The 26,989-nt window shown below is 39.4% G+C and overlaps 2 protein-coding genes across 11 annotated transcripts in view; both read left to right on the top strand.

Moving 5' to 3' along the window:
- stxbp5b (syntaxin binding protein 5b (tomosyn)) overlaps positions 1-10,531 on the top strand; it is a 36,863-nt gene extending 26,332 nt beyond the window's left edge. For 2 of the 10 annotated variants that reach the window (XM_086181830.1, XM_086181829.1), the window contains 11 exons: positions 322-384; positions 480-536; positions 635-682; positions 1,713-1,763; positions 1,985-2,113; positions 2,887-3,126; positions 4,451-4,808; positions 4,894-5,059; positions 6,732-6,843; positions 6,936-7,156; positions 7,241-10,531. In XM_086181830.1, coding sequence (XP_086037956.1) covers positions 322-384; positions 480-536; positions 635-682; positions 1,713-1,763; positions 1,985-2,113; positions 2,887-3,126; positions 4,451-4,808; positions 4,894-5,059; positions 6,732-6,843; positions 6,936-7,156; positions 7,241-7,282 — 1,487 coding nt within the window. In that variant the 3' untranslated portion in view covers positions 7,283-10,531. The remainder of the gene's footprint in view (positions 1-321; positions 385-479; positions 537-634; positions 683-1,712; positions 1,764-1,984; positions 2,114-2,886; positions 3,127-4,450; positions 4,809-4,893; positions 5,060-6,731; positions 6,844-6,935; positions 7,157-7,240) is intronic. The other 8 variants (XM_086181834.1, XM_086181831.1, XM_086181838.1 and 5 more) reach the window with 5 other exon arrangements.
- Positions 10,532-11,391: 860 nt separating this feature from the next.
- The window catches only part of sash1b (SAM and SH3 domain containing 1b), a 54,503-nt gene continuing 38,905 nt past the window's right edge, over positions 11,392-26,989 (top strand). The window contains exon 1 of the mRNA XM_086181975.1: positions 11,392-12,583. Within this exon, the coding sequence (XP_086038101.1) occupies positions 12,089-12,583 (495 nt within the window). The 5' untranslated portion in view covers positions 11,392-12,088. The remainder of the gene's footprint in view (positions 12,584-26,989) is intronic.

Raw genomic sequence — 26,989 nt, 5'->3', positions numbered from 1 at the left:
TTGCTGTTGACTTTTAATCAACACAGGCCACAGTATAGTTTCCAAATACCCTCAGTGAGCCGGAAGGGCTCTTGTGAAAGCTCTAAGACCATCAGGCAGTGTACCTTAAAACCTTGCTACAAAAAAAAGTCCAAACAGATTTATACGAGATTTGTGACTTGATTTTGGCTTAATTACTACACCTAATAAGTAGCAATCCCCATCTTTGTTCAGAACCCTTGATTGGCTTCTCCTATGCACTGTATTGGCATAGTTTAAGTGAGACTCATAAGAGTAGTATAAATTATACCTTTTAATTGCTATCTTTGTGACTCCCCACAGCACTCTGTGATTCCAACGATGGGCCCAACACCTCAGAGGACCGCTGCAAATCACCCACTTCAGGTAAGCCTTTATAAAGTCTTTCCACTCCGTAACAGTAACAAATCCTTTTATGGATTTTGAAATGTTTCCTTCAAATGCTGCATTTTGTCACATAGGATCTACCTCACCCTGCAATTCTGATGATGAACGAAAACAGAAGTTCATAGAAAAGGGTACTGTATTGTTAAAAAGCTGCATGTCCCCTGGAATGTAAGCTTTTTTTAAAAATGGCTGCAGTTATCTGATTTGTCTTCTCAAACCCTATTTCCAGTGAAGTTCAAAAGCAGACGCTTTTCCAAGACGGTTGCCAATGACTTTGGTACTGTATCAACCAAACCTATTTCCTCTGACTACTCACTATTTCCCTCTGAATGATGTTCTAACCACACTGTGCCTTCAGCTTTTATCTATCAGTGCATCTTGTGGAAATGACAGAAATGCTTTGACTAATCATTTGGTTTTGGGGAACTCATAGTTGTTTTATGAAATTAATCATGAACTTGGTATCACATGCATGAGAAGAAATCTTTTTAAATTTAGGCCTAAGATTTTTCCTGCAGAATATTTGACAAAATGCTGTTGGCTGTTGCTGCACAACAGTAGACTAGAAGTACTGGTGAACCTGTTCAAGTTTAGAATCTTTTTCACAGAAAATCTACTTCATGCCTCGGTCTTAACTGTACTAATGTCTTACACTCTCATATATGAATATTTCCCGTTGATTGCGGACACTTGTTTCTGATTCCAGGGCCTCAGTGCAAGTGCAAACTGTTCGGCTACTCACTGAATATTTTTCCTCCCCCCACTCTCTTTGCATAATCTGTGTTCTCTGAATTCTAATTACCTCATTTTATGATTGCTCCTTGCTTTGTTTGACACTACAGGGCCTTTGGTTGTCTCTGATGTTCAGCACCATTTGTATTCCTAGGGTTTTTTTTAAGAGTGGTAATAGACTGCAGTAGGCAACTTTTGGGGTACTGTGGTGAAGTTTGACTAAACTCCTCGACCCAGAAACAGTGCAGGAAAAGCTAACCAAAATAAATTCAAATAAAACATTTCTATTAATAAATTAATAAAGCAATAAAGGTCTTGTGAAGGCCAGGATGACTTTTGTATGTAAAAATATATTTATTAATGTCCTCAATAGTTGTGTACAGTATGTATCACCACTCTTAAGTGTGACTCATAATTGATGTATGTTGATGATTTTGTAGTGATTTCTTTTTTACAGTAAAACAATTAAATGCCTGAAAATTTAGGAATTATTTGAAAACATTTTTTTTAAGCTTTTCCACTTTTAGCATTTTTTTTCTTTCCTCATCAAAGAGGGGTATTTGTTTCTGTTTCAGCTAAGATGTCTCGGAAAATTAGCTCGTCTAGTGAGCAAAGGCCAGACGTTGGTAAGCCTGAACTAACTTTTATTTTCTAATAGTTGCATTCTCTTACAGGTGTTTCTTTTGTCATTCACATCCTCTGCTTCATTTCGAGTGCATAGTTGTACATTACTGTGTTCAAATATTTCTTGTTGATTAGTGTCTTATTGATGTGTCTGTGCGACTTGTATTTGGGATGCTGTACAGTATTTGAGGTCAAACACCATCTCTGTTTGCACTGTGAGCAGAGCAGAAGGTCCAACGATGCCACTCTGCCACATGCGTGAAGCGCTTATGTTATTTGAGTGAAGTCAAGGCAGCAGCCAGGATGACCCAGATGGGGGGCATCTGTAAGACTAAGTCATGCCCCAACTCCAGTGAGTGGACCAGCCATGGTCTGACTTGAGCTGAAGTGAGATAATTGGTACTAACCTCTGCCACAGTTGGGACTTTTACTCTGAATTGGTTGACATTTGACACTAATCCTCTCACCGTCACCTGTTTCCTTCATTTTTGAAGGAGTTCCACTGGCTTTATGGCGTTCATTGTTTAGAGTCTTGCTTTTCTTGTTTACACTTCTTCCTTGTGAAGAACACACCTGGTGGTTGGTGTTTTTAGCCTTCCCCTGTGTGTCACAAGGCTTTTGTTTTTCCGTTGGTATCCCTCATTACCTTTTGCAAAAACTTGGTTCTCAGCTGCAGGCAGCTCAGTAATGAGCCATGAATAATTCTTGCTCCTTCTTTGGAAGTAACATTTTTTTAAGATTGAGCATGTTGTTGTTAAATTTGATTGCAGACATGTATTTTGGGAACTGTTGAAAGACAAAATTGCAACCTTGAATACAAAAATCAAATGCATCTCAGTGTCTAAAAGCTCTTTGGTGTGCACTAATGAAGGGTGTGTTGTTTGGTCTTTATCTTTTCAGTCTTGGGTCACTTCAGTAAAAACATGAATGCAATGGTGGACTTGTTTCCCTGTATGCATCCTAATGTATGAGATGAGATCTGAAACATAGTATGGACCTGCTGGAGTTTGTGTAATTAACCTCTTTAACTCTCTTTCTTGTATGGAGACCCCCTCTATACACTTTTTGTCTTTCATTTCCCACAAGTCATTTCCTTGTTCTGTTTGTGCTCACTTTCTTGCCCAGATGCCAAGGACAACTCATTCAGTCGCTCACGTAGTTCAAGTGTAACCAGCATAGACCGAGAGTCTCGAGAGGCCATATCCTCCTTTTACTTCTGTGAGAGTTTCCCCAGGAAGACAGACAACCTGGTCAGCTCATGTGTGTTGGTGGGGACCACTCAGGGCTCTGTGATGATGGTGGCCATCAGCATGTCACCAGGTGGGGACCAGAGAATGCAGCAACCTGTTGGAATCTCCTCTGGTGGTAAGACGCTGAAATGAACTCATGACCCTTATGACAATTATTGACCAACAGTCAGAAGAGAGACAGTTTGAATGGCCAGTTTTAAGTGTTTAATAGATGAAGCAATAGGTTATACTAAGGTTTAAAAGGGTCATTTTGCTGTCAATTGTAATGCTATTTAATGCAAAAAAAAAAAAAAAAAAGCATGTCTGTAATTTTTGACTGACATGGCTGTCATAGTTGCAGCTGGGAAGCACCACAGAGAACAGAATGTGCTCAGAATGAAGTAATGATTTTCTCCACAAGAATTAATTTGTTTGGAGTGTTATCCAATGTTATTACAGCATATGCATCCAAATTTGGCAGAAAATGTCTCTTCCCACTGCCACTCTTTATTCCGCATTGCCACATTATACCCAAGCCCATGCGTAAACCTCTGTTCTATATTCATTCATTGTGTTAATCATTATCATAAGCTGGTTGTGCCTGTGTTTCTAAATTAGTTCCTTGTTAGTAGGTCACCTGCAGAAATGGTCATTCCCATCAGCATTACTGTTTCGGGATTGCGACGTTGTGCAAATTTGTGCTGCTTTGTTGTGCTACCTTGGAAATCTGGCCCTAGCACAGCTATGACTCCCAAGGCCTGCTTTGTCAGAAAGCATTCAACATGTGAAGATATTCATCATGCTCATATAGATTGTCAATTTCAAACATTTTTTCATTCCAAAATTATGTTTTGTGGTCTACATAACTGAATTGTCTCTGTGGCATTTGGCTCTGAGCAGTAAAGACATCAGTGTGGCAGAGAGGGAATTTGTGTTGACTTGGAATGTGTGTGTGTAAGGAGTTTCATTTCCAAGGTTGTGCATCGGCCAAAATATGAGCTCACTCACAAAATTCCATCTCCTGTCAAGTTAATATTGAGTTACTTACTGTATATTTATCAGAAAGCACATCAATACCCCACAGGCGGTGGTATGTTATTCACTGACATTTTAAATGGATATCAAACACTTAGTCCAACATTTCCTGAGGCCCCCTTGGTCACATGGATTCACATTTGCCCTCTTTATTTATATTCTCTTTAAATGCTGTTATTCTTAGCACTGACATTTCATGACTCTGGGACAAGAGTGAATATTATCACTGAATAGTTTTATCAGGAAGAAGTAACCTGAAGGTGCTATCAGTTTTTGAAGCAGTCTGCTTCTCTTTAAGTTTATAAGCCTTCACATGGCCTTATCTTTGAACTTTTTGTGATTATGTTGGTAAAACAATGATCAAACATCTAAGTGAAACCAAAGATGAGGTAGAAACTCTATCTTTTAAAACAATTTTTTCCCAGGCACAATAGCCAGACTCAAAGGAGGCATTTTGACAATGGCTCTACTGGATGCTACTGGAACTCTGCTGCCCCCCTCCTACGAGTCATGGTATGACCCAAATGCCTCAGATGAAGAGAAAGAAAAGAGCCGGAGGCGCAGGCCAGCCTCCCCCCCCTCGTCACAAGATGGCCAGGATTCCCAGTTTGCTGTGCTGTGTTCTGAAAAACAGGCCAAGGTGTTGGCCATGCCCTCCCAAACCCGAATCTACAAACACAACATCACAGAAACCTCCTTTGTGCTGAGGGCTGATGTGGTGCAGATGGCTGGGGCGAACTGCATCGCCTGCTTCTGTGCTAATGGTCACATCATGACTCTGAGGTACCCTCTTTCTAAATATCATTTCTGATTAGAGAAGTAAAACACATTTCATAACAAACTAACAAATTGTATGTCTTTTCGACAGTCTGCCCAGTCTACGGCCTCTGCTGGATTTGAACTACCTGCCACTCACAGACATGCGGATAGCCCGGACATTCTGCTTCTCTAACCTGGGTCAAGCCCTGTACCTCACCTCCCCCACGGAGATCCAGAGGATCACGTACAGCCAGGAGACCTGCGACAACCTGCAGGTCAGATGATTGTCGTCAAAGAACGGGGTTAGACTGTGAAACATTTTAATTTATAACAGATCTTCAGATTCCATGATGCCAAGTGGGCCATGTCAGCCCCCTTGAGGAGAAACGACTTTCCAAGTAGGTTTGAAGGAAATAGAGTTTGGTCGAGTATGTCAGTGCAGATAATGTTCTTTGGATTCGTCTGTGTGTTTATTATCTTACACATATTGATGCCTGTAAGAAATCTACAGACTTCCCATTTTTAGTTCATTTACCATCACATCAGCATTATGAATAATCAAGTACAAATCTGTGATCCATATATGATACAAATATATTACAGAGGTTAAAAAAACTCATCTAAAAAGGCATATTGCCCTGCATAGTGTTTAAGCTTTCTAGTGACCATTAATTTGACTGATACTGCAATTGAGATGTGAGAGAGAATGATAGTTTTCACATCACTCTCATTTTCTTTGAAAACACCATTCAAACGATCATGGTGTGACTTTTGTGTGGATCATTAATACAAGATCTGTATCTGAAGTCTGTAGAATATAATTTGCAGGATATCTTTGCAGCACCACGCTATTTAGATTTAAAATGATATGTTGACACATTTAGATTTTGATATTAAGTTTTCCTGTCGTTGGAAAATTGCAGTAGGATATATTTTGATATCAAGTTCAATTTTGATTATTTGTTCAATACACAGATTTACTGTTATAATAATTAACGTGCGGGAAAGCCTTATTTATGAAAAACGTCTTAAACGTCTGGTAATTAAACACAGAAAATACACTGTTACACTGTTAAAAACAATAGCAGTCCATGTCTGATCAGATCAATGATTGTTTTTAGTAGAAATGATATTACTACATGGCAAACAATTTACCAGTAGGTGTAGTAGATTCATAGAAAACCAACAGACCCAACATTTATGATATGCATGCTCCTATATCTGTGTAATTAAATAATTATTTGAAAGTGGTGTGTTCAAAATAATAGTAGTGCAGAGTTCAATTAGTGAGGTCATTCATTCTGTAAAAAATAGGTGAGAATCAGGTTGCCCTTATTTAAGGTTGAGGCCAGCTTATGTTGTACAAGCATTTCTCTTTGAAAACTTGAAAAAATTGAGGGGGGCGGCACAGTGGTGCAGTGGTTAGCACTGTTGCTCACAGTAAGAAGGTTCTGGGTTCGAGTTCCGGCTCTGGCACGGGATCTTTCTGTGTGGAGTCTGCATGTTCTCCCTGTTCCTGTGTGGGTTCTCTCTGGTACTCCAGCTTCCTCCCACAGTCCAAAGACATCAAGAGGGGACTAGGCTGATTGATACTCTAAATTGACTGTAGGTGTGGCTGTGAGTGTGAATGGTCATCTGTCTATGTATGTTGGCCCTGTGATGGACTGGTGACCTGTTCGGGGTGAACCCCGCCTCTTGCCTGAAAGCTGCTGGGATAGGATCCAGGCCCCTGAGACCCTTAACAGGATAAGTGGAAGAAAATGGATTGGATGGATGGATGGATGGATGGATGCTATTATAATGAACACAGCTCTATGTGTGGTATTGGCTTCTAAAATAATACAAACAGGGTAAATGGCAGTATTACTGCAGAACAATCCAAGTCTTGGTAATTAATATGTAAGGAGAAAATATTGGTATGTGTGCTTATGTTTTGGATTTCTCCAGGAGATGCTCAGTGAGTTATTCACCCCGGTGGAGACACCAGAGGCTCCTAACAGAGGTTTCTTCAAAGGCCTTTTTGGTGGAGGAGCTCAGTCTTTGGATCGGGAGGACCTCTGTAAGTACTGAACTTAGTAATAGTGCCCCCAAAGCTCCTTTTTAGAAGTTTTGTTTTTTTTTTTGACAAGGATTTCTGTTTGTCTTTGGTAGTTGGTGAAACAGCTGCGGGTAAGGCTTCCCGTAGCCTGGCTCAGCACATCCCTGGCCCAGGTAGCATGGAGGGCATGAAGGGTGCAGCGTCTGGTGTTGTGGGCGACCTGGCCCGTGCTCGGATAGCTTTGGATGAGAGAGGACAGAAATTGGGCGAGCTGGAGGAGAGAACAGCTGCCATGATGGCCAGCGCAGAATCCTTCTCTAAACATGCTCATGATGTATGTTACCTGTTTGCACTTGCAACAATAATTTCAGGTTAAGTCCTTATGTCTGACTCTGTTTTTCTCTTTTTTTGCCTTCAGATGATGCTGAAATACAAAGACAAGAAGTGGTACCAGCTCTGATGGCAGTGTGTGGAGCATCAGACTCTGTAATCACGCACACCAGTGTCTCTGAGGAGCTGCATATCCTTCGTCTTCTCTATTTCTCTCCAGGGAGTTCTGTTCCAACAGACTCATGCTTTTGTTCTCAGCACAATATCACACACACTCTGCATTACCTCAGTCACCGGAGGACTACTGCGGAGTAGACAGTGGCCGTCCCCATGTAATGAGAATGGAAAGAAATGGAAGAAGAGAATCCCAGAATCTCTCTTTCCATTTCATCATCATGTTCAGTCTACAGAACGGGAGAGGGGACCTTACATATAAATCAGTCATGCACTCTTATCTATCTCATGAATATATATCTATCTATCCGTACACCCTGCTGTTTGGTTCTGAAAGAGGAAAGAGGATTCTACAAAACATGTACTTTGTGGCCTGATAGCAAATGTTCTCTTTTCCTTTCTCTGCTGTTTTATGATGTCTGCCAAATATTGCGGACTTAAATGAGGAGAGAAGTCTGATGATTCCCCCATCCCAGTCCTTCAAATCTAATCAAGTGGATGAAAATGTACTTTTCTATAAGAATGATAGATTCAGTGAGGGACTTGTGCTTATTTGTTTATCTGATCTGTATTATTTTGGAGTCCCATCCTGTTTTGCCAGTCTGTTTATGTGGTTTTGTGTCCAGAAAGGGCCGTTCAAGCACTTACAACAGTAGGAATATGGACAGGGAAGTGATCAAGCTATTGCCTCCCACCAAATAAGGGCTGGTAGTACACTAGTTCATTGCCAACCATTCCTTTTCCAAGATTTTCCACTCATAGGTAAGACAAACAAATATTGTGTTGTCTCAGTCACTTCTGTTTGATTTTGAATTAGCTAATTTATTGGCGTTGTGTAATAGATATGAAGTAAATGAAGTTTGCTGCACATTACGTTTATTTATTTTTCCTGTGCACAAAACGTGCTGCAAATGTTTACCCTTAGATGATGCGTTTACATGGATCACAAATGAAGAGTTGGTACACTGGGAACGCCCTGAGGGTATTATATTCTTTCATTGGGCTTTAGTTAAGTCACATATTTGAAGGATGTAGTGTGCTTAAGGGCAAAAGTTGCCCTTGATATGATTAGGATTTGATAAATGTATATTTTGGTTACAATTCTGAGGTTTTTGTGATAAAAATTCTAACTATCCATGAATATTTGGAATCCTTTTTGGCATTCTGTCCTTGACATTTTTGTTTTTCAAGGTGTAGGGGGAAAAAAGCATGTCTCTCAGCACAATGGAAATGGTAATGCTGTCTTTGTACTCGTAGCTGCCAGTAGAAATGACCATGCACCTGTGCTACCGGTCATCTCTCTCTGAACCATTCACTTAAGAACTGTTTCTCTTTGCCTTTGCCTCATGACACATATATGCTAACCTCTACCTATGTGTATATCTGTGTGTTTGTGAACATACATATATTCAGGGATATGTGTATGGGCGCCAATATTTATAATACTACATAGATACAGTGTATTACAATAGGTCTTTTGAGGTTTTTGTTTTTGCTTGACAGTGTTTTTCAGTGTGATTAACTAGAATTCTATTGTTCTATTTCTTTTTCATGAGGTGCAAGGTTATGCTGCTATTTGTGTCAGTGTAGGAGCATTATCTGTTGTTTTTTTATGTTGAAGAGAGAGACAAGTCTTTGTCAGTCTTGACTGCTGCCAAATGTTGTAAATAACGGGACAGCTGGACACAAATCTGACAGTGCAGGTTCAGGCAACGTGACATTGTACACTTGCAGCCATGTTCTTTTCCGACACCAAAGAGCTTAATTTCACAAAGTTGTCTTGATTTTTCCCAAAAGACAGGAGTTGGTCTGGTTACTCTAGAACTTTACTGTGTGTAGGAGGGAGTGCACTGGGTTTAGCTTCTTCCTCTTGCAATACCAGCCTCATTTCTTTCCCAAACTGCTGTACATGTGTTCAGAATTTGAAGCATTTGATTCCAAATTGAGAAAATCATGTTAATATCACCTCATGGAAAAATATTGCAGGCATTAGGAAAAGCTTAAGAGACAGTGTTTGGAGTTTTGATTGGATTTCTTAGATTTTACAGGATTCACTCATGTATACTTTGGAGATATTTGGTTGAGCAATTATAACAAAAACATTTTATTCAAGATGGATTTGCAACATTTTTGAATAAAACCCCTCAGTTTTAGCTGTCTGATTTTAATCAATTCTCCTGTATATTGCTGAGATAAACCCAGTTGAAAGAGCAGTTATATGGGTTTTGCACTATTTTTTGTACTTAGAACAATTTTGTTAATATGATTTTTAATGTTTATTGTCCCATTTTCTTGTTTTTGAAAGGACCAAAACATGTCAGAACCTATGCTTCACTATGTCCTTTGCCAATTATGCTGGTCGCTTCACTCTCAGATTTGTTTTCAATGTCATGTTAATGATATATTTATATATTTGAAAACAAATATATACTTTTAATTTCAATAATATAATAAAATATTAATACCTTTAATGTAATTTTGGATAGAATATCTCACATTAATGTCTAAACAATGGTTGTGCGTAATCATCCATCATCCAAACATGACAATAAACATTTTCTGGTTAAAAAAAAAAATGCTCATTTCAGATTCAAGCTTTGCTATTGCAGGGGTTCAACTCCTCGTGGTTGATCACTGAGTCATTCTACAAAGTGTGGCCTCAACTTCAAAGTGCTTCAGTTTGCAACATATATGGTCTCTTATTGCACATTGAAGGATGCATGAAATTAAGTGTTTACAAACTTGAAACAACCATGTATTATCCCTCTTAGAGATTGTCTGTTCTGGCATTTGTATTTACCACCATGTTGAACAACCCGCGTCAGACACATGTTCCATCGTCATTTGATTATGCCAATTGTGTAAGTGTGAGAGATTATGTCTATTTTGTTGATACATCTGTTTATGTCACAGCTCGCTTCATAAAAACTCTTGCTTTCGGTGCGCTGCAGAAATGCTTTGAAATACAAACTAGGCTTACCGCACTGTCCAGGAGAGCTCAAGGGTTTCTCAGTTGTCATATTTGCATCTGTCTTTTGGGATGAATATCTGTGGAGTTGCAGTATTTTCTCATAGTAGGCAATTTTTGTACAGTTTTATTAAAATAAATTTCACATGGATGTCTGACTTAATCTGCTGCCACAAACAGTTTAGACTGTAGATACAGTATATAGATATTATTGTGCAATGGAAAATAAATGTAAAGCTAATCAATCCGTTTGTCTTGTGTTTTCTGACAATTTTTTGTCAGAGATCGATGTCAATCATCTATCATCAATTAAATGTGTGCATTGTATTTTCACTGCAAAAACAGCACTATTCGAGTAATGCAGCTACTGTTATTTTTATAGTTCCATATGAAAATGGTGTTTTGTATCCTTCTAGCCTTGCTAGCTAGATTGCCCTTAATACATACAGTATATAGAACTGTTTAGTGCAACTAAGGAACAGTTTCTTAATATTTATGTTAAGTTTTGTAGGGCTCATCCAAAAATATTTCCCTTGATCTATACAACAGAGAAAGTGACAGGCTCCAATTATTTTATTATATCAGGCTTTGATGCCACATAACCCTTTTCAATGTTCCATTTCAGTACAAATATAAAATTCAGCCTTGTATATCCAAACACACATTTCACACCAAATGGCAATCTATAATCAGACATTCTCAGCAAGTTAGGTCTTTATCATGAGAAAATTTCTAGAAATTTTTACATTGCATCTGTATTTTTTGACAAGAATTTAAAAATATACTCTATATCTTAAAATGAAAGGATATTTACATACCAAGATTATAGCTAGAATATTTTAATTGATATTTCCAAATTCATTTTAAATGTTAAAGAGTCCATCCACTAAAAACCCAATTTTTTTTTTTTTTTTTTTTGCACTTGTCCTTCACCTCCTTGAAGTCCCTGCAGGTGGCGCCAATGTTCCAGAACTCCCGTCGTCCCGCAGGGTAAAAACCACAGCACATCCAGAGCATCCTCCACACAGTCACCGAGGTAGAGGAGCGGAGGGACCGCAGCAAAGTTAAATCCGGAGACAGACAGGCACAAAGTAAGATAGAACTAATTTTCGTTGAAGAAGTGTGAAGGATTTCCTTTTCAGAGGTCAATTTCTTTGCGTTATCTACCCACCGTCGACAAGCTTTTAATGTTTGCTCAGGGATAAATGTTTTATGGACCTGAGCGTGCTTGCTCCGTAACCGATGAATGTAACAAAGAGGAAGGATGCAGTCCCAGAAGACACTGACTATTCACGTCATCGTAGTCCCTCTTATCTGGCGGAGGATAAATTATGTGGATAAAATGCTGTAACACGTCGCCGGCTTAAGTTACCTTTACGAAAGTAGTGAACTTGCGCTAGTTAGTTGAATTCAAAATGTGCTTGCGTCGTTCAGCTAACGAATTGAAATTCGTCTGTTTGGACTTGAAGACCAGTGGTCATGTTGAGTAATTTTGCTCACGTTTCATAAGAGACGCCATAGTTCAAGATTACGAGTATTTTTACTCGAAGAACCTCAGCAGGGCAGATGCTCTGGCCCGCCAGATGAAAGGGTTTCTGCCGCTGTTATATTGGCTGTCTACAAATATGGATCTTTTGTGTTCTCTGTGGCTCTTCTCTCATCTAAAAAATGCGTTTGCTTTCGAAAATTGAACTTGTATGCTGAGAAGGAGCTGAGAGGTCCACAGCTCCCAGCAGCCTCTTGGAATAAAAAAAAAGGTGAGGATGGTGGCATGCACCTAAGCTGAACTGCCTTATGTCTTGTCTGAAGATGAGCCAAGGGCTGAACCTGGTGCTGGACTGGCTGTCCAAGCTTCATCTGGATCAGTATGTGGAGTCTTTCATTGACAATGGATATGACGACTTGGAAGTTTGTAAGCAGATTGGAGAGCCAGACCTTGATGCTATAGGTGTTCGCATCCAGTACCACAGACTCAGGCTGCTGACAGCGGTGCAGCAGCTGAGAGAGGAGGATCAAAAGAAAGCACCTGGTTACTATTTCACCTTAGAACCGCTGGAGGCTGTTTGTCACCACACCTTACTCTCAAACAGAGAGGAAGGCTTCAGGACAGTATGGTCACACCCTCGGGTCACAGGGATACACCAGGCCTCCTGTCCTGGGAACCATAATCCGAGATTCACAGATTGTAATGACTTTGTGACTTATCCCAAACTGAAGCTTAAGGTCCTAATAAGGGATAAACTTGCAAAAGATGGAATCAACCTTGGCGAAGCACCTTACTCTCACAAGGTAGGAAACTTTAAGGTCTGTACAAGTGTGATGGTGAAGGCTGGTTTGGGTCATTTTCTGCGCGTGAAGGAGGTTCCGAGTCCCGGCTCGGGCACAGGATCATTCTGAGTAGAGTCTGCATGTTCTCCCTGTGCCTGCATGGGTTCTCTCCGGGTACTCTGGCTACTTCCCACCGTCCAAAGACATGCAAATGGAGACTAGGCTGATTGTCAAGTCAAGTCAAGTCACTTTTATTTGTCTAGTGCCAAATCACAACAAAAGTTATCTCATGACACTTTACAGGTAGAGCAGGTCCAGTACCACACTCCTACAATGAATTTACACCCAACAATTCTCCATCAGCAAGCACATCAGGCAACAGTGGAGATGAAAACCTTCCTTTTAACAGGCAGGAACGTTGAGCAGACACAGGCTCAATGGGGACGGCCTTCTGCTTTGACCGGTTGGGGAGAAAAGAGAGCAGGAGAGTGGGGCAGAGACAAAGACAGATATGCAGAAGGAAAGAGTGGGACAGAGATAAAGAGAGAGAGAAAGAGAAGAGACTGATGGACGGACGGGGACGTGAGCAGGTGGAGCTACGAGTGGCAGCTTGAGCCTCTTCAGGTCTGCAGCCTCCTCCAGCAGCACCCAGGATCTGGGATGAGGAGAGCCCGAAGGCTCCAGAGAAGAAGAAAAGTTAGTAATACGTATGAGTTTGATTTATGTATGACACATATAGGAGGACAGAGAGGGAAGAGAGGAGGAGAGAGAAGCCCAGTGCACCATGGGAGATCCCCCAGCAGTCTCAGCCTATAGCAGTATATCTAAGGGCCAGCCTAAGCAGCCCTAACTATAAGCCTGATCAAAAAGGAAGGTCTTTAGTCTGCTCTTAAAGGTCGAGAGGGTTTCTGCATCCTGGACTGAAACCTGTATATGGTTCAACAGGAGGGGAGCCTGATAGCTGAAGGCTCTGGCTCCCATTCTACTTTTAGAAACTCTAGGAACCACAAGTAACTCTGCATCCTGGGTGCGAAGGGTTCTAGCTGGGTAATAGGGGACTATGAGCTCTGTCAGGTATGAAGGAGCCTGACTGTAATTGGATACTCTAAATTGACCGTAGGTATGAATGTGTGTGTGAATGGTTGTCTGTCTATACGTGTTGGCCCTGCGATGGACTGGCGACCTGTCTAGGGTGAACTCTCGCCCGTAGCCGCTGGGATAGGCTCCAGCCCCCCTGCAACCCTTAACAGGAATAAGCGGAAGAAAATAGATGGATGGATGAAGGAGGTTACAGTATAGTTACAGCTTTGTTCCTCTGTCTGTCTGGAGTAGCATTAATCTTGATGAATGAAATGACAAATGTTCACACAACTTGGGGTAGGGGGATCTTGTCAGTGAAGAACCCAATAAATTATTTTTAGCTCCACCTGGTGACAAATGGAAATTATAAGTCTTTTTACATTTTGAAACGCTCAGGTTGACCTGATCCATGTCCAATTTGGTAAGAATTGCTTTAAGATGTCACTGATGGGGTACTGCGAAGATTGAGTTTTCGTTATCTCCTTAGAACAGGAAGTTGTTGTAACTTGACTCCAAATGGTCAGATCTTTTCCAAACTTCACACACTTGATGAGAGTTTTTGTCCTGCAGCTGAATTTAAGCACCACCCAGGGGTTACAGGAAGTAAAATTTGAACCAAAGTCCCTACATTAGCCAAATTCCTCATGTCTAACCCAAATGTTATCAGGTTTCACCTCCCACTGACTCTGCGGACCGAACAGACACACCTTCTCAAGGGGTGCTTGTTCTACATAGAGTTTGGATCATATTGGCAGAGGTTTGTGACGTCTGAGTGGCCTCTAATATTGATTAAAGGCAGGAGTGTGGACACTTTCTTTGATAGAGCTGCTGACTGCCACTGATTCTTTTGTATCGCCCAAAAGACAGATTTGTTTCTCTGGCCAACGTTGGCTCTTATTAATTATGAAGTAAGAGTGAATCAGATAAATCATTGACATCCATTTTTCTAAATGTGTGATCTTTCAATGCAGTTTTCTGAAAAATCCAATGTATCTTAACCTTCTCCTAATGTGAGCATTTATTGGTGTGTTACATTTCTCCCTTTCTGATTAACTCTGTGTTTTTTTTTCTAATATTGACATAATCCAGGATCCAACATGTCGATAGATGGATTATGAGGTACCAGGTGGCACCGCAGTCAATGGAGTGTCATACAGTTAACCAATAAGCGAGGGTTGAAAGTCCTCTGACCTTTGCAGGCGAATGTCAGTGGGACATTGTCATGACAGATTTTTATGGATATTACCTAACAGCATGGCAGTTTATTGGATATCTAGTGTTCTGCTCGTTGTCGGTTGACTGCAGAGAATGCTTCAATGAAGTAATAACAGAGGACAGCTACTTTTACTTCTGCATCAACGGTCTGGGGCTAGCAAAGGGTGATATTTGGCTAATTTTCAACAATCTATCGCCATCAGTGGAGAGCGCAACTCTGGGTTTGATTGTATTATCCAGACAATTATTGTTTACCATTCAGCAGCATATTCTAAGAGAATGTCGTAATACGTTATTAATATTTAATTGTATAAATTTCAGCCACCGCCACAGGAAATTTCAAAATACTTCCAGACCTCAGGCCCAGCTTATGTTATCTGCACTTAGCAAAGACAGAAGTTTTTCTTTTATGGCCTTTTTATTGGATGGTGACAGCTGAGAGATGCCAGGAAACAAGAGGAGGGAGAGACACGGAATCAAAGGGACTCTGCTGGAATGGAAACGCCAATGCTGTGGTTATGTGGCGTGTGTGTGTATAATGTGTCTGCCTTTTCCTGCACATAAACTAGTATTTACAAAGGAAGACTGTGTGGTGAGAATGTGCATACCTCAAGCAGTCAGACCATGTGTGGAGAAAGTCAAGCATTACATGGTGCAACAGAAGTGAAAAGTAAGGTAATTTGATTTAACAAAACAGTCAATTTCTCAGATTGCATTTAAAAAAAAAATCATAATTCACTTCTGTTTACATACACATCAGTGTAAATATACACATAATAATTTAGTGTTTACCAAATTGTATCTGCCTCTCTAGTCAGCTATAAATAGCTGCAGCAGTGTATCATGGTCAGGCTTCCCTTGTGTGAACTGATAAGCTTTTTTTGCCTCTTGTTTGTAGTTTGGCAATTTCTTTCCTTTTCTCACAACTTTCGTAACGTTTTCCATTCATCATTTTTTGCTCTGGTTTCAGATGTCAGCAAAGTAAAACACATTTTCTTTTTACCACTTCTCCAAATAGGCTGTCATTTTTTACAATCAGTGAAGTTGGTGCTCTTTGCTGTTGCTTTACTTATGGTGGAGACATTGATCGATGGGTTAGGGTGGGAGTCAGGCTTGTGCCCATCTGGATTGAGCTTTTCAAACAGAGGCTCACTTGCCTATGTCTACCTTTGTTTGAACACAGTTTTAGTCTTGAATCTACATAGTTTGGTGCATCTTGAAAAAGCTCTGCAAAGTCACAACGCTCATCAACAATGAAGGGATGTAGTTGGAACCAGTATTCCAGTATTATAGAAATCAGCTTACTGACAATTCAAATGAGTGTTCTTTCTTGACTTGAGTACCTTAAGATAGCCAATTGGGAAGTGTTTACACATTAGAGAAAAAAACAAAACATGGTGATATTTGGCATCATTTCATTTATTCTTATAACAGGAAAAACTGATCTGAGAACTTTATTCAACCCTTTGCCTTGTCGTATTTTTAATAATTGTTGGTTTGCAGCTTCTTTATTGTGTTTCTGTTTCATTACAAATGCATGCTGTACTATTCATTAAAGATTCAGATGGTACAGTACAATTAAGTGCAGAGGCACTCTGATTTTGTTCAAACTCTTTCTCTAATATAGGCACAGTCAGATTTGCCCTAGAAAAGTTTGTTCAATGCTTTAGCACCGATGTTGGGGTTGTACGTTCTCAGCTGAATCAAGATGTTATTGGAAGAGATGTTACAGTATTGAACAGATTCAGCTTAAACTCCTCTATGATGTTGATACCACCTCTACATAGTTCAAATGACGATCATTTGTTCTCGAGCACAGCCAGTCCTGACTACTAGGTTTCCAGTCTTAATTTCTTCCTCCATAGTCACAATGTTCATTTTGTAGATTATAGTGCAAGGTTATTTTCGGGTGGAGGCAGCTACCTTGTGATTGAAATTGAGCAAATAATCAAAGTAGACTGGCTGTCTTAAACGGCATTTTGGAACAATAGAAGTATTCAGCCCTCCTTCTGCTGGACATCACTGCTCTCACAATAGGACTGTGCTCCAAAGAACTTCAGTGGGGCACTACTGAACAGGCAGATACAAAGGAAATACTGGAACACAGCACTCACTTTTAAAGATTTATTAAGACCCAGTGAATGTCAGAATGTGGAACACCATACAGTAGCTTCAAGCAAGACTGCGTAATGTATAAACTGCAGTACAATATGCATATTTGAAATAGGAATGTCAACTGACATTTTTGGAGGCTTGTTAGAAATCAACAGTAAATTTTCTAAATCGTTCTGGTTGAGATTGACAATGCAACACACACGGCGGGTTGTAAGCTTGATGTGATTTATTGACTCAATAATTATCTATATGCGATCAACATGAACTGTATTTTGAACATTCAATGCCATAACTCATATCGTTAGCTGAACAGTAAAAAATAAGACTGGCCAGCACAAATCACAGAATTAAACAACTCTGAGGCGTAGGTCAGTCGGTTTTACTTCCAAAATGTGCCTGTTCATCGTTTCAGCCAGTGTTGCAGCAATGCTTCTTGCTGCTGCTGGAGACGGCACATTAATAAAACTGCAGAGAACCTCCCCTCCCTCTCATTCTGTTCCTCTCATACAAGTAGTAGACCACAAAATTTGCTTTCAAAATCATAAACCTATGAATTGATGCAGTGAATGCAAAGTCGATTCTGATATTAGCACCCCTAAGTGGTAAATTGAGAATCCATTTTGAATTTTGACATGTTCTGAATAGAGAATTGCTGGTTTCCTTCCTCCTGGTCAATACGGAAGGACTAGGTTACCATGGAAGATGGCAACCTACTCGTTAGGAGAAATAAGGGTTTCCTTCCTCCTTGTCAATACAGAACCCCTAATTTCTCTTAACGAGTAGGTTGCCGTCTTCCATGGAAACCTCCACCACCATTAGTGTGTAACTGTACACGTATATGGATAAATAAGGCAATATTGCAAAGCACTCTCAGTGCCCCAATTGTGGAGAGGAACCAAATAAATTGAGTCCTTTCAGTCCTGTCATGTAAATGAAATCAAAACTGAATATAATCATGAAATTGTAATAGTCACAAACGCTCTATAGCTTAATGTTTATTAGCTGTCTGCTGGCAGCCTCAATTATCTGCCAGTAAAGCTGAAGAGTTGAATGAAAATCTCCTTTGGGTTTATCAATATGAGTTACTTTGTGAAATTAATAGGGATCGGTATTCAGAAGGACCTCATTATACAATGGCTGTCACAATATTGTGATCATAATATAAAGGTATATCTCGAAACATTCTGATATTCTACATAGTTCATTAAAAAAATTGAAAATAGAGCTCAAAATACGAGTTGCTGTGTATATTTACATCAGATGCCAAACGTCTGCTTTAAAATTTCAACGTGTTTTAAGGTTCTTTTACTCACTCGTTCCCGCCAGAAATGCTGCACAGCCTAGTAGCAGTACTGCAACACCTACCAAAGCAAGTTGGAAGTCATATTGTATTTACAATCCGTGTAAAACCTGAATTATTGCTTTGAAAAAACTATATTAAAGAGTTGGAACATCATTACTTTATTGGGAAAACAACTTTTGCAAATGTATTGTCATATTGAAATTTTTCACACCCCTAGACATTAAATCATGTTTTATAATTTAAAAAAACTATTCATTTAGTCATATAAAGATGCAATATCAAAATTTTAAGATATGATGAGATATGAAACAAAATGGGTTGAAAATTGTTAACTTATTGGCTCTCATTTCCTCTTATGTAGATGAAATCAAATACACTGTCACCCCCTCAGGCATTCAACGATGTGGTTTGGATCTGTAATTCTACAAGCTTTACAGTCTGGCTTGGCTAGACAAATCAATTCTCAATGAGCAATGCGGATTCATGCTGTTATGCACACATGACTAGTCCTCACAGGCCTGCAGGACCTATCAGTGACTTATAGAGAGAAGAAAAAAGGAACGCGATAGAGTGGGTTGAGCTGTAAATGACCTCAACACTGGCATGAGAATGGAACGTTTCACTACAAGTGTTTAAGGGACAAATAGATTCACAAAGTAGATTTTAGAAAAATTCAACAGTGAAGTGAATGCAGCCTCCAAACAAAAATATCTTACGACTTTGTATAGAACAAACCTCTGTCTCTGCCAAAGATAGAAAAATTAAATTGAATTATTTTGTGAGTTACTCCCCCTTTTCTGATGGGAAACAAATAAATCATTCTTTAAAAAAATGACAGTCTTTCAGCCCTTCAGTTAGGGCCATCAGTGAATGTCATCTTATTGACTGAAAGGCAACAAAGTGAATAATGTCCATTACCGATATTTACTTGTTACAGTGATGTATCCTTACTTTATATGTCTGGTGATATTTTAAAGTCTAAGGTTTTGCTTTTAAATGTTTTTATTCTCAGAAACATAGATAGATATGGTAAAATGATTGAAAAACAGAGTTTTGACTTTGAAGAAAATGTAGAAATTAGTGCAGAATCTTTCTCTCTGAAGCTTGTTTGTATGTTCAAAATGTCATTACATATAAATACAGTGTGCAATACTGTCAAATGTCCATAGCAATGTTTGTGTATTACCACAAGATAAAAGTGCGTAATTGTTAGGACACATCTTCAACTTTAAAGGATATATGTCTTGTTCATATCTAGGTGTTTATATTTAATGATCAAATTTTATCTGATGGTAATGAGCTGCTTTTCTCTGCTGCAGCCTGACCTCTTAATCCAGACTTGAACATGAAAACAGTTTAAAAATTATGCTCAGACGATTGTTTGTTACAGTCTGATATCTTGAAGAGCTGCTTTCTTTTCTTTTTTTTTCCATTTGGTTTGGCAGAGGTATTTACCCTTGGAGTACATTCGAGTTGCATGTGTTTTCCATCACTGTGCATCTTGTTAAACAGTATATAACCAAACCTGCTTATTTTACTGAAGTCCTTCGAGGCGGTCCTTCAGTGCAAGTGTCAGCCCACGGCTTTGTAAGTCAGAGTGCAAGTTTGTTTGCTTCTTCTTTCCCTCCCCTACCAGGCTCAGCCCGTCAGCTGCTGTCACTCAAACGCAGACACTGACATGCCTTGTCAGCCAGCTAACAGCTAACAAGCCGTTTTCATATATTTTAAAATCTCCCTCCAGTCAAAAATGTGTTTCTCCTATAGGACATTTGCTGCAATGTTTGAGCTTCACAGGGCAGAATTACGGACGTGTATAATTTTACACAACGCTGTTTTTCATTTGCGTTTGCTCAAAGTGGAAATGCTTTCTGTGCTCACCTTTAATGTAGGGTTTAATGTGTGCATCCATGAGTTATCGTTTGTGAAATCGTGACTATTTTGGAGCCACTTTCGTTGACAAAAGCCTCCGGTGCACAGTGGACTTTTGTTTTTCTTTTCTGGAAGGATGAGCTCTTTTGAGATGACAAATATTTGCATATTCAAACAATTTTGAGATTTTTCAGGGGGAGAATGGGAAATAGCTTGGAGACAAATTATTATACATTCTCGATCACGTGTCGGGCCAATTTTAAGATATGAAACAACATTCTTTTTTATGTTTGACTGCAAAATAGAACAACTAAATTAGATTTCAATAGTCTTTCACCCAGAGCCCACCAAGGACGTTTTCCAATGGCTTTGTCATTTTATAGGATGGCATATGGTTAATTGGTTCCTTTACTCAGACCCAGTTGGGAAGGACTTCTTTTATATTGGGCTTAACAATGAGTTTCAACCCTCTGCAAAGCCTCATTGCGGTGCCCAGCCTGAAAAAACATCCTTAGAACGGGGGAAAAGAAGTTCAGCCGTTCAGAAGATTTCCCTGTGTTACTCTGCCAGAGGATGCCAGGACAAGCAAAACCAGCAGGCGGAAGAAAATGTTGAATAGAGCCCGACAGAACACAAGCACTGCAGCAGCTCACAGCTGCTTTTGCCACTATAAAAGAAGAACTGTTTTATTTCATGTCGCTTAGATTTAAACCCCCACCAACAATTTATCGCAAGGGCCTGGTCTACATTTTGTTCTAAATGGGCTGGTAAACAAATGTGATGTTGATTTATAAATTGTTTTGTGATGTTTTTTCTTCAGTTTTTTTTCAGTGTGTGAAGTGCAGATAGTTGACAAAAGGGGGAAAAAAAGAAATAAGTTACAAAATTAAAAAGTTCCTGTATTTTACCTTCCTAATACGTCAAGTGAAAGAGGTGAGCAGCACTGATGATTGCTATTGTATCACGACAGCTTCGGTACCATACTTTAGGTAGGCCAACTCCTCTGATTTTTGATTTTCTCTCTGTGTCTTCCCCTCCCCCAGACAGATAATGTGCAGGAGTTAATGAATAAAGTCAATCAATCAATTATTTTGGTATGGATCCATGGAAATGCAGTGGTACTGGTTTGCACCTCCAAACATCTGGTATTGTGACATCCCTACATCGCAGTATGATTTGCTATTAGTGTGTCCTCTGTCTATCACTACTTCACTCTTGCTTATCATGCAATGTACTGCAGGGTAGTCCTACTTGCGGACTTAATTCATGTAATGTCAGTATAGATTAGGGCAGACCACTGGGCCATTACAGAAATATTGTTGGATTATTGCACTGATGTTGCTGAGTCGGGGATCGTGAAGTACCTCTGAGAGCACTCAGATGCTTAACGTGCCATGAACATGCTTGTCATTTACGGTGTAGGATTCAATACATTCCTGCCCAGCTTGCCACTTGTATTTTCTCACTCTGTTCCTCTCTTCTTGAAGATGCAGCATGTTTGAAAAACAAGGACAGCTGTCATTGCACCAGAACCCACGTTACAATAGTGCTGAGTGTTTTCAGTGGCGCATACGGTATTGTTGCTAACGCAGGGAATAGTCTGCTATGTATAATGTAAACCCCTTAGTTAAGCAGGACATAATCACTGACCTATATTTGTGAATTTAAGATTAGTATTGTCCAAGGTCAGTGGACTGGGGCTAAAGGAGAATGTGATGTGTAGATTCTTCTATCCACTTAATTTATGATTTCCTCTGCCTTCATGATACCTTCAAACAGAAATAATTCATAAGAGCATCTGGAGGAGCTTTGCACAGAGAAACAGAGCTAAGTAAATCATGCAGTTTGATCTCAATCAACACACTATTTATACAATTATTATGAACCTCAAGAAAGGAGGTTTTATCTCCTCAAAGACACAGAGTGCGTTTATTTGGTTTGTTTTAATGTAAATGTGTCCCTTTAGCACTGAGAGATGGTGAAACCTTCTCCTGCCTTTACCTCACTGTGGCTTCAGTTATTGTTTAACAATGCTAAGTAGGTCTTTGAAACTCTGTGGCACCCTCTGAATTTAAATTACAGTGTCATTAGAAAAGCCTCCTTTGCTGAAATGCAAGAGAAAGTTTGAAGTTTGTATCAGAACTCGCAGTCTGTGTTAAGTTTATTTGTATTTCAGTGTCTCTTAGGCTCATCATTCTACAGATGAAAGTGTATCTTATCAGAAGTGGTGCTCTTTTGACTTTACTGTATAGTCGTCCCTCGAAGGCTCTTCTAAGTTGTTTGTGATTGTGGCAGACATAAATGGTTGAATTGGCGTTGGATCTTCTTAAAATTTATGACAAAATGTGCAGGATTCTTTTAGAGGATAAATTTCTTTGTAAATGTTTTTTAGATTTGGTGCAAAATTTGCCATTTATTGAGAATGACAGTAACAGACAACCAGAGACACACATGGGCGCGCGCACACACACACACACACACACACACACACACACACACACACACACAAACTATGTTTTCTACATCACAGAAAGTGCTGAGAATAGTTTAATTCGATTTGTTTTATTCATAAATTGTAGCTAAAAGTAGTGTAGAGAGGTATTTTTTGTCGATAGCTCATTCAAAAATTCTAGCCCCTGAAATGGAGCCATATTAATGAAACAGTGATTACTTTGCAAAAGATTTGAAACTTGAACCATTATGTTTGTCTTATTTCTGTCGTACGCAGCGTTTGAAGCAAGACCCAAATGCAGAGAATGGAGAGAAGGCAGGACTTGATGAAACTTGAGGTTTATTTAAAAAATATATATATATATAATACTGGAACACAAAGAGGCAAGATGGCAAACTTGTACTATGAAGAAATACATGACATGTAAGGTGACAAGGATCTGACCAACACTGACACCTAACATCAAAATAAAATACACTCAATTGATGATGCAACAAGACACAGGTGGGAGAACACAAGAGCAGGGACAGAGCTGGTCAGGCGAGAGACACGAGGAACGGGGCTGTGACTGACAAAACACCGGTGAAGCATTCAAACGGGAACAGAGTGAACATACACAGAAACACAAACTAGAACACACGAGTGAAACACAGAAAACACATGAACTGAAAAACAAGAAAATCACTCATAAAGTAAAAGTCCTAAACCAGCGGTGTATCAGATATTGTCCAAAAAAAATAAAATCCAAAAGCTTGCATCCCTAGAAACTTTTACCTCCTCTGTCACTCTAATGCATATATGTGTATATATACTGTACATACACGCACACACACACTGTTGTGAAAGTGTTTGCCCCCTTCTCGATTTATTTTTGTGTGTGTTTGTTACACTTTAATGTTTCAGAACTTTTTAAAGGCAACACAAGAAAACTCAAAATGCAGATGGACTTGCTAGTGTGTTTTGGATCATTGTCCTGCAGAACCCAAGTTTGCTTCAGCTTGATGTCGCGAACAGATGGCTGGACATTCTCCTTCAGGATTTTTTTTTTGGTTCCAGGTCCTGAAGCAGCAAAACAGCCCCAGATCATCACACTGTCGCCACCATATTTTACTGTTGGTATGATGGCTCTTTTTCTCAAATGTGGTGTTACATTTACACCAAATGTGATGGACACATACCTTCCAAAAAGTTCAACTTTTGTCTCATCAGTCCACAGACTATTTTCCCAAAAGTCTCCGGGATCTTTTCTGGCAAAAATGAGACAAGCCTTAAGGTGTTTTTGTTCAGCAGTGGTTTTCGTCTTGGAACTCTGCCGTGCAGCGTGCAGGCCATTTTTGCCCAGTCTCTTTCTTATGGTTGAGTCATTAACATAGAACTTAACTGAGGTAAGTGAGGCCCGTAGTTCTTTGGATGTTGTTGTGGGGTCTTTTGTCACCTCTTGGATGAGTTGTTGCTGCACTCTTAGGGTAATTTTGGTCGGCTGGCCACTCTTGGGAAGATTCGCCATCGTTCAACGTTTTCGTCGTTTGTGGATAATGGCTCTAACTGTGGTTCGCAGGAATCCCAAAGCTTTAGAAATGGCTTTTTAACCTTTTCCAAACTGATAGCTCTCAGTTACTTTCTTTCTCATTTGTTCCTGTATTTCTTTGGATCTTGGCATAATATGTGAGGATCTTTTGGTCTGCTTCACTTCGTCTTCTTCTTTTTTTGTTTCTTGGCAGATGACTGTTTATAGTATACTGCCACCAACTGTACAGAAGTGTGTAATACTGAACGTCGTAGAGTCGATTGTATTCTTTCAAAGTAAACAAACAAATAATTGATAAAAATAGTACCAGCAAAAAAATAATGGTAAGAAAAAAATGATTTTTTTTTTCATAATACAAATACTGTTGAGAAAATGAATAAGGCTTTAAGCTGTACTTCACTTGTCAGGCAGGTCCTATTTAAGTGAGTTCTTGTTTGAGAACAGGTGTGGCAGTCTACTTGTGTTGTCTGACAAATTTTTTAATTTGTTTGATGTCCATCATCCATCCATCCATCCATCCATTTTCTACCTCTTATCCTGTTAAGAGTCGGGGGGGCTGGAGCCTATCCCAGCGGCTTTTGGGCAAGAGGTGGGGTTCACACTGGACAGGTCGCCAGTCCATCACAGGGCCAACACATAGAGACAGACAACCATTCACACTCACAGTCACACCTACGGTCAATTTAGAGTATCAATAGTATCCTAGTCTTTGGACGGTGGGAGGAACTCCACACAGAAAGATCCCGTGCCTGAGCCGGGACTCAAACCCAGAACCTTATATACATAAATGTAAATATATAAATAAATAAATATATTTATTTATATATATATTTATATTTATGTGTGTGTAAATGAGTGTATATATTTGTGTATGTGTGTATATATATATATATATATATATATATATATATATATATATATATGTACATATATATATACACACGTGTGTGTATATATAGAGAGAGGTATATATGTACATACATACATACACATGTGTGTGTATATATAGAGAGAGGTATATATATAGAGAGAGAGAGAGAGGTATATACTATATACACACACATATATATGTACATATATATATATTTTTTTTGTATATGTGTGTGTATATATGTCTATGTGTATATAGTCGTGCTTGTTGTGAAATAGTGTGTCACAGGTTCTTTTCTCTGGACACTTTTATAGTTTGTGTGAAAGCCCAGACCAATTTCATTGAAATGTGAGCTGAGTGCCAGTGAGTACTATGAAGGTTATGCTTCTCTCCTGTGTGTAGCCATGGAGGGTCTCTCTGCTATTCTTGTTTGATTACATTCTGATGTCTCACTGTTTACAGTCTTTGTCAGTGGGTTTAGTGAAATGGTTGCTGCTGCTCTTGTCCTTTTTTTCTAATTACAAAAACATGTAGGTGTGAGTTTCTCAACTCTCGTGCTACTGTTTATAATATGACCCTTACTTGTTTTGATTTCAGAGGTTTACAGTAAATCCCAGGCTTTCAATCCATCTGTTTGATGTTTTTGCCAGAAGTGATGGCCCTGAAAGGCCAAGGGATTAGACTTAGGCTAATGCCACTGTTACAGCGTGTGCAATGTGACATGACATGACATTTATCCATCCAAGTCAGGGATGACCTTTATCCTTGCATCTGCGGTTGTGCACTTACTACAGATACAGGTCAACAGTACTTATCGCTGTCAAAGAATAAAATTAAAATGTTGGATTTTACTTTATATTTGATTTAGGAAATAGTATCTTGTACTTTTTTGTTGTTGTTGTTTTAACCTTTATTTAATTGGGAATTTTTTTCAAGATGCCCTGATTACATTCACACCTAGAAGTTGCTCAATATAAGTGCATACTAAGAGGCACTTCAGTGGTGATAATGAGGGAATCCCCACCCAGATTTATCCTGCCAGTCCCAGGATTGAACAGGCAACCTTCCAGTCACAGGTTTGCTTTTCTAACTTTATGCTACTATTGCTCAATTTTATGCTATTTTCATGTCAGAAATGTCTCACTGTTGAGCAGCAGTGTTAGTTTTTGTTGAAATAAGAAGGTGAGTCTTCCCTTTCCCCTCCATTGGTGAGAAAAGGAACAAGATTTTGGCCTTTACAGTATCCAAGTACAATTAGAATATGTCCTTTATACATTGGGAGGAGCGGCGACACGTCACTTCTGGTTTTCCTCTTTGCCCAGTGACCTGCAGTCTGTAACAGCTTCCCTACAGAGTCGCCATCTTCTAGTAGTCTGCAGTCCATGGCTTGATGTCCCTCCAGCTGGGCTGTATCATTTGAACCAATGCGAGGTCTGTCCATTCAAGTGAGCTTCCATGTCATAAAAACAGCATTGTAAATGACCTTTCAGGAAGGTCGCGAGCATTTATATATATGATGAAACGCCAAGAGTCACTCTCCTGTAGTGCAGTGAGTAGTACATCTTCAGATTATTTATGACCCACTTTCCAATCATCTTCCTCTACAGCAGTGAAGACCCTCCTCCCTCAACCATTCCATATAACCAGTCCACTATAGCTGATACACCTTCAACAAAGCGAGCTGCTTGCCTTTCCATTTGCATTGACAGTAGCAATGATTGTATATACTACCATTTGAAATTAAGAGGATGTTGATCTTATTTTCATTCCTGTTTGGTTTTCTGTCACCCTGTCAGCATACATAATGTATTCATTCAGAGGAATCCAAGTGAAGTGGAGCAGCTACAATATGTTTGTTTGTTTTGCCTCTGGTTCACCCATTAGCCTCCTTTTTTCAGTCTCAGTGGATTATCCAAGGTTTATGTGAACCATTAGCAGTCTTTAATTTCACATGTGAAAGCTATATAGTTAATGTCATGGCTGCAGATGATCAA

The sequence above is a fragment of the Aulostomus chinensis genome, chromosome 17 (assembly GCF_037954235.1).
Source record: "Aulostomus chinensis isolate RoL2024-O1b breed Wild chromosome 17, RoL_Achi_v1.0, whole genome shotgun sequence".
Classification (NCBI taxonomy): Eukaryota; Metazoa; Chordata; class Actinopteri; order Syngnathiformes; family Aulostomidae; genus Aulostomus; species Aulostomus chinensis.
This window is presented reverse-complemented; position numbering and strand designations above follow the sequence as displayed.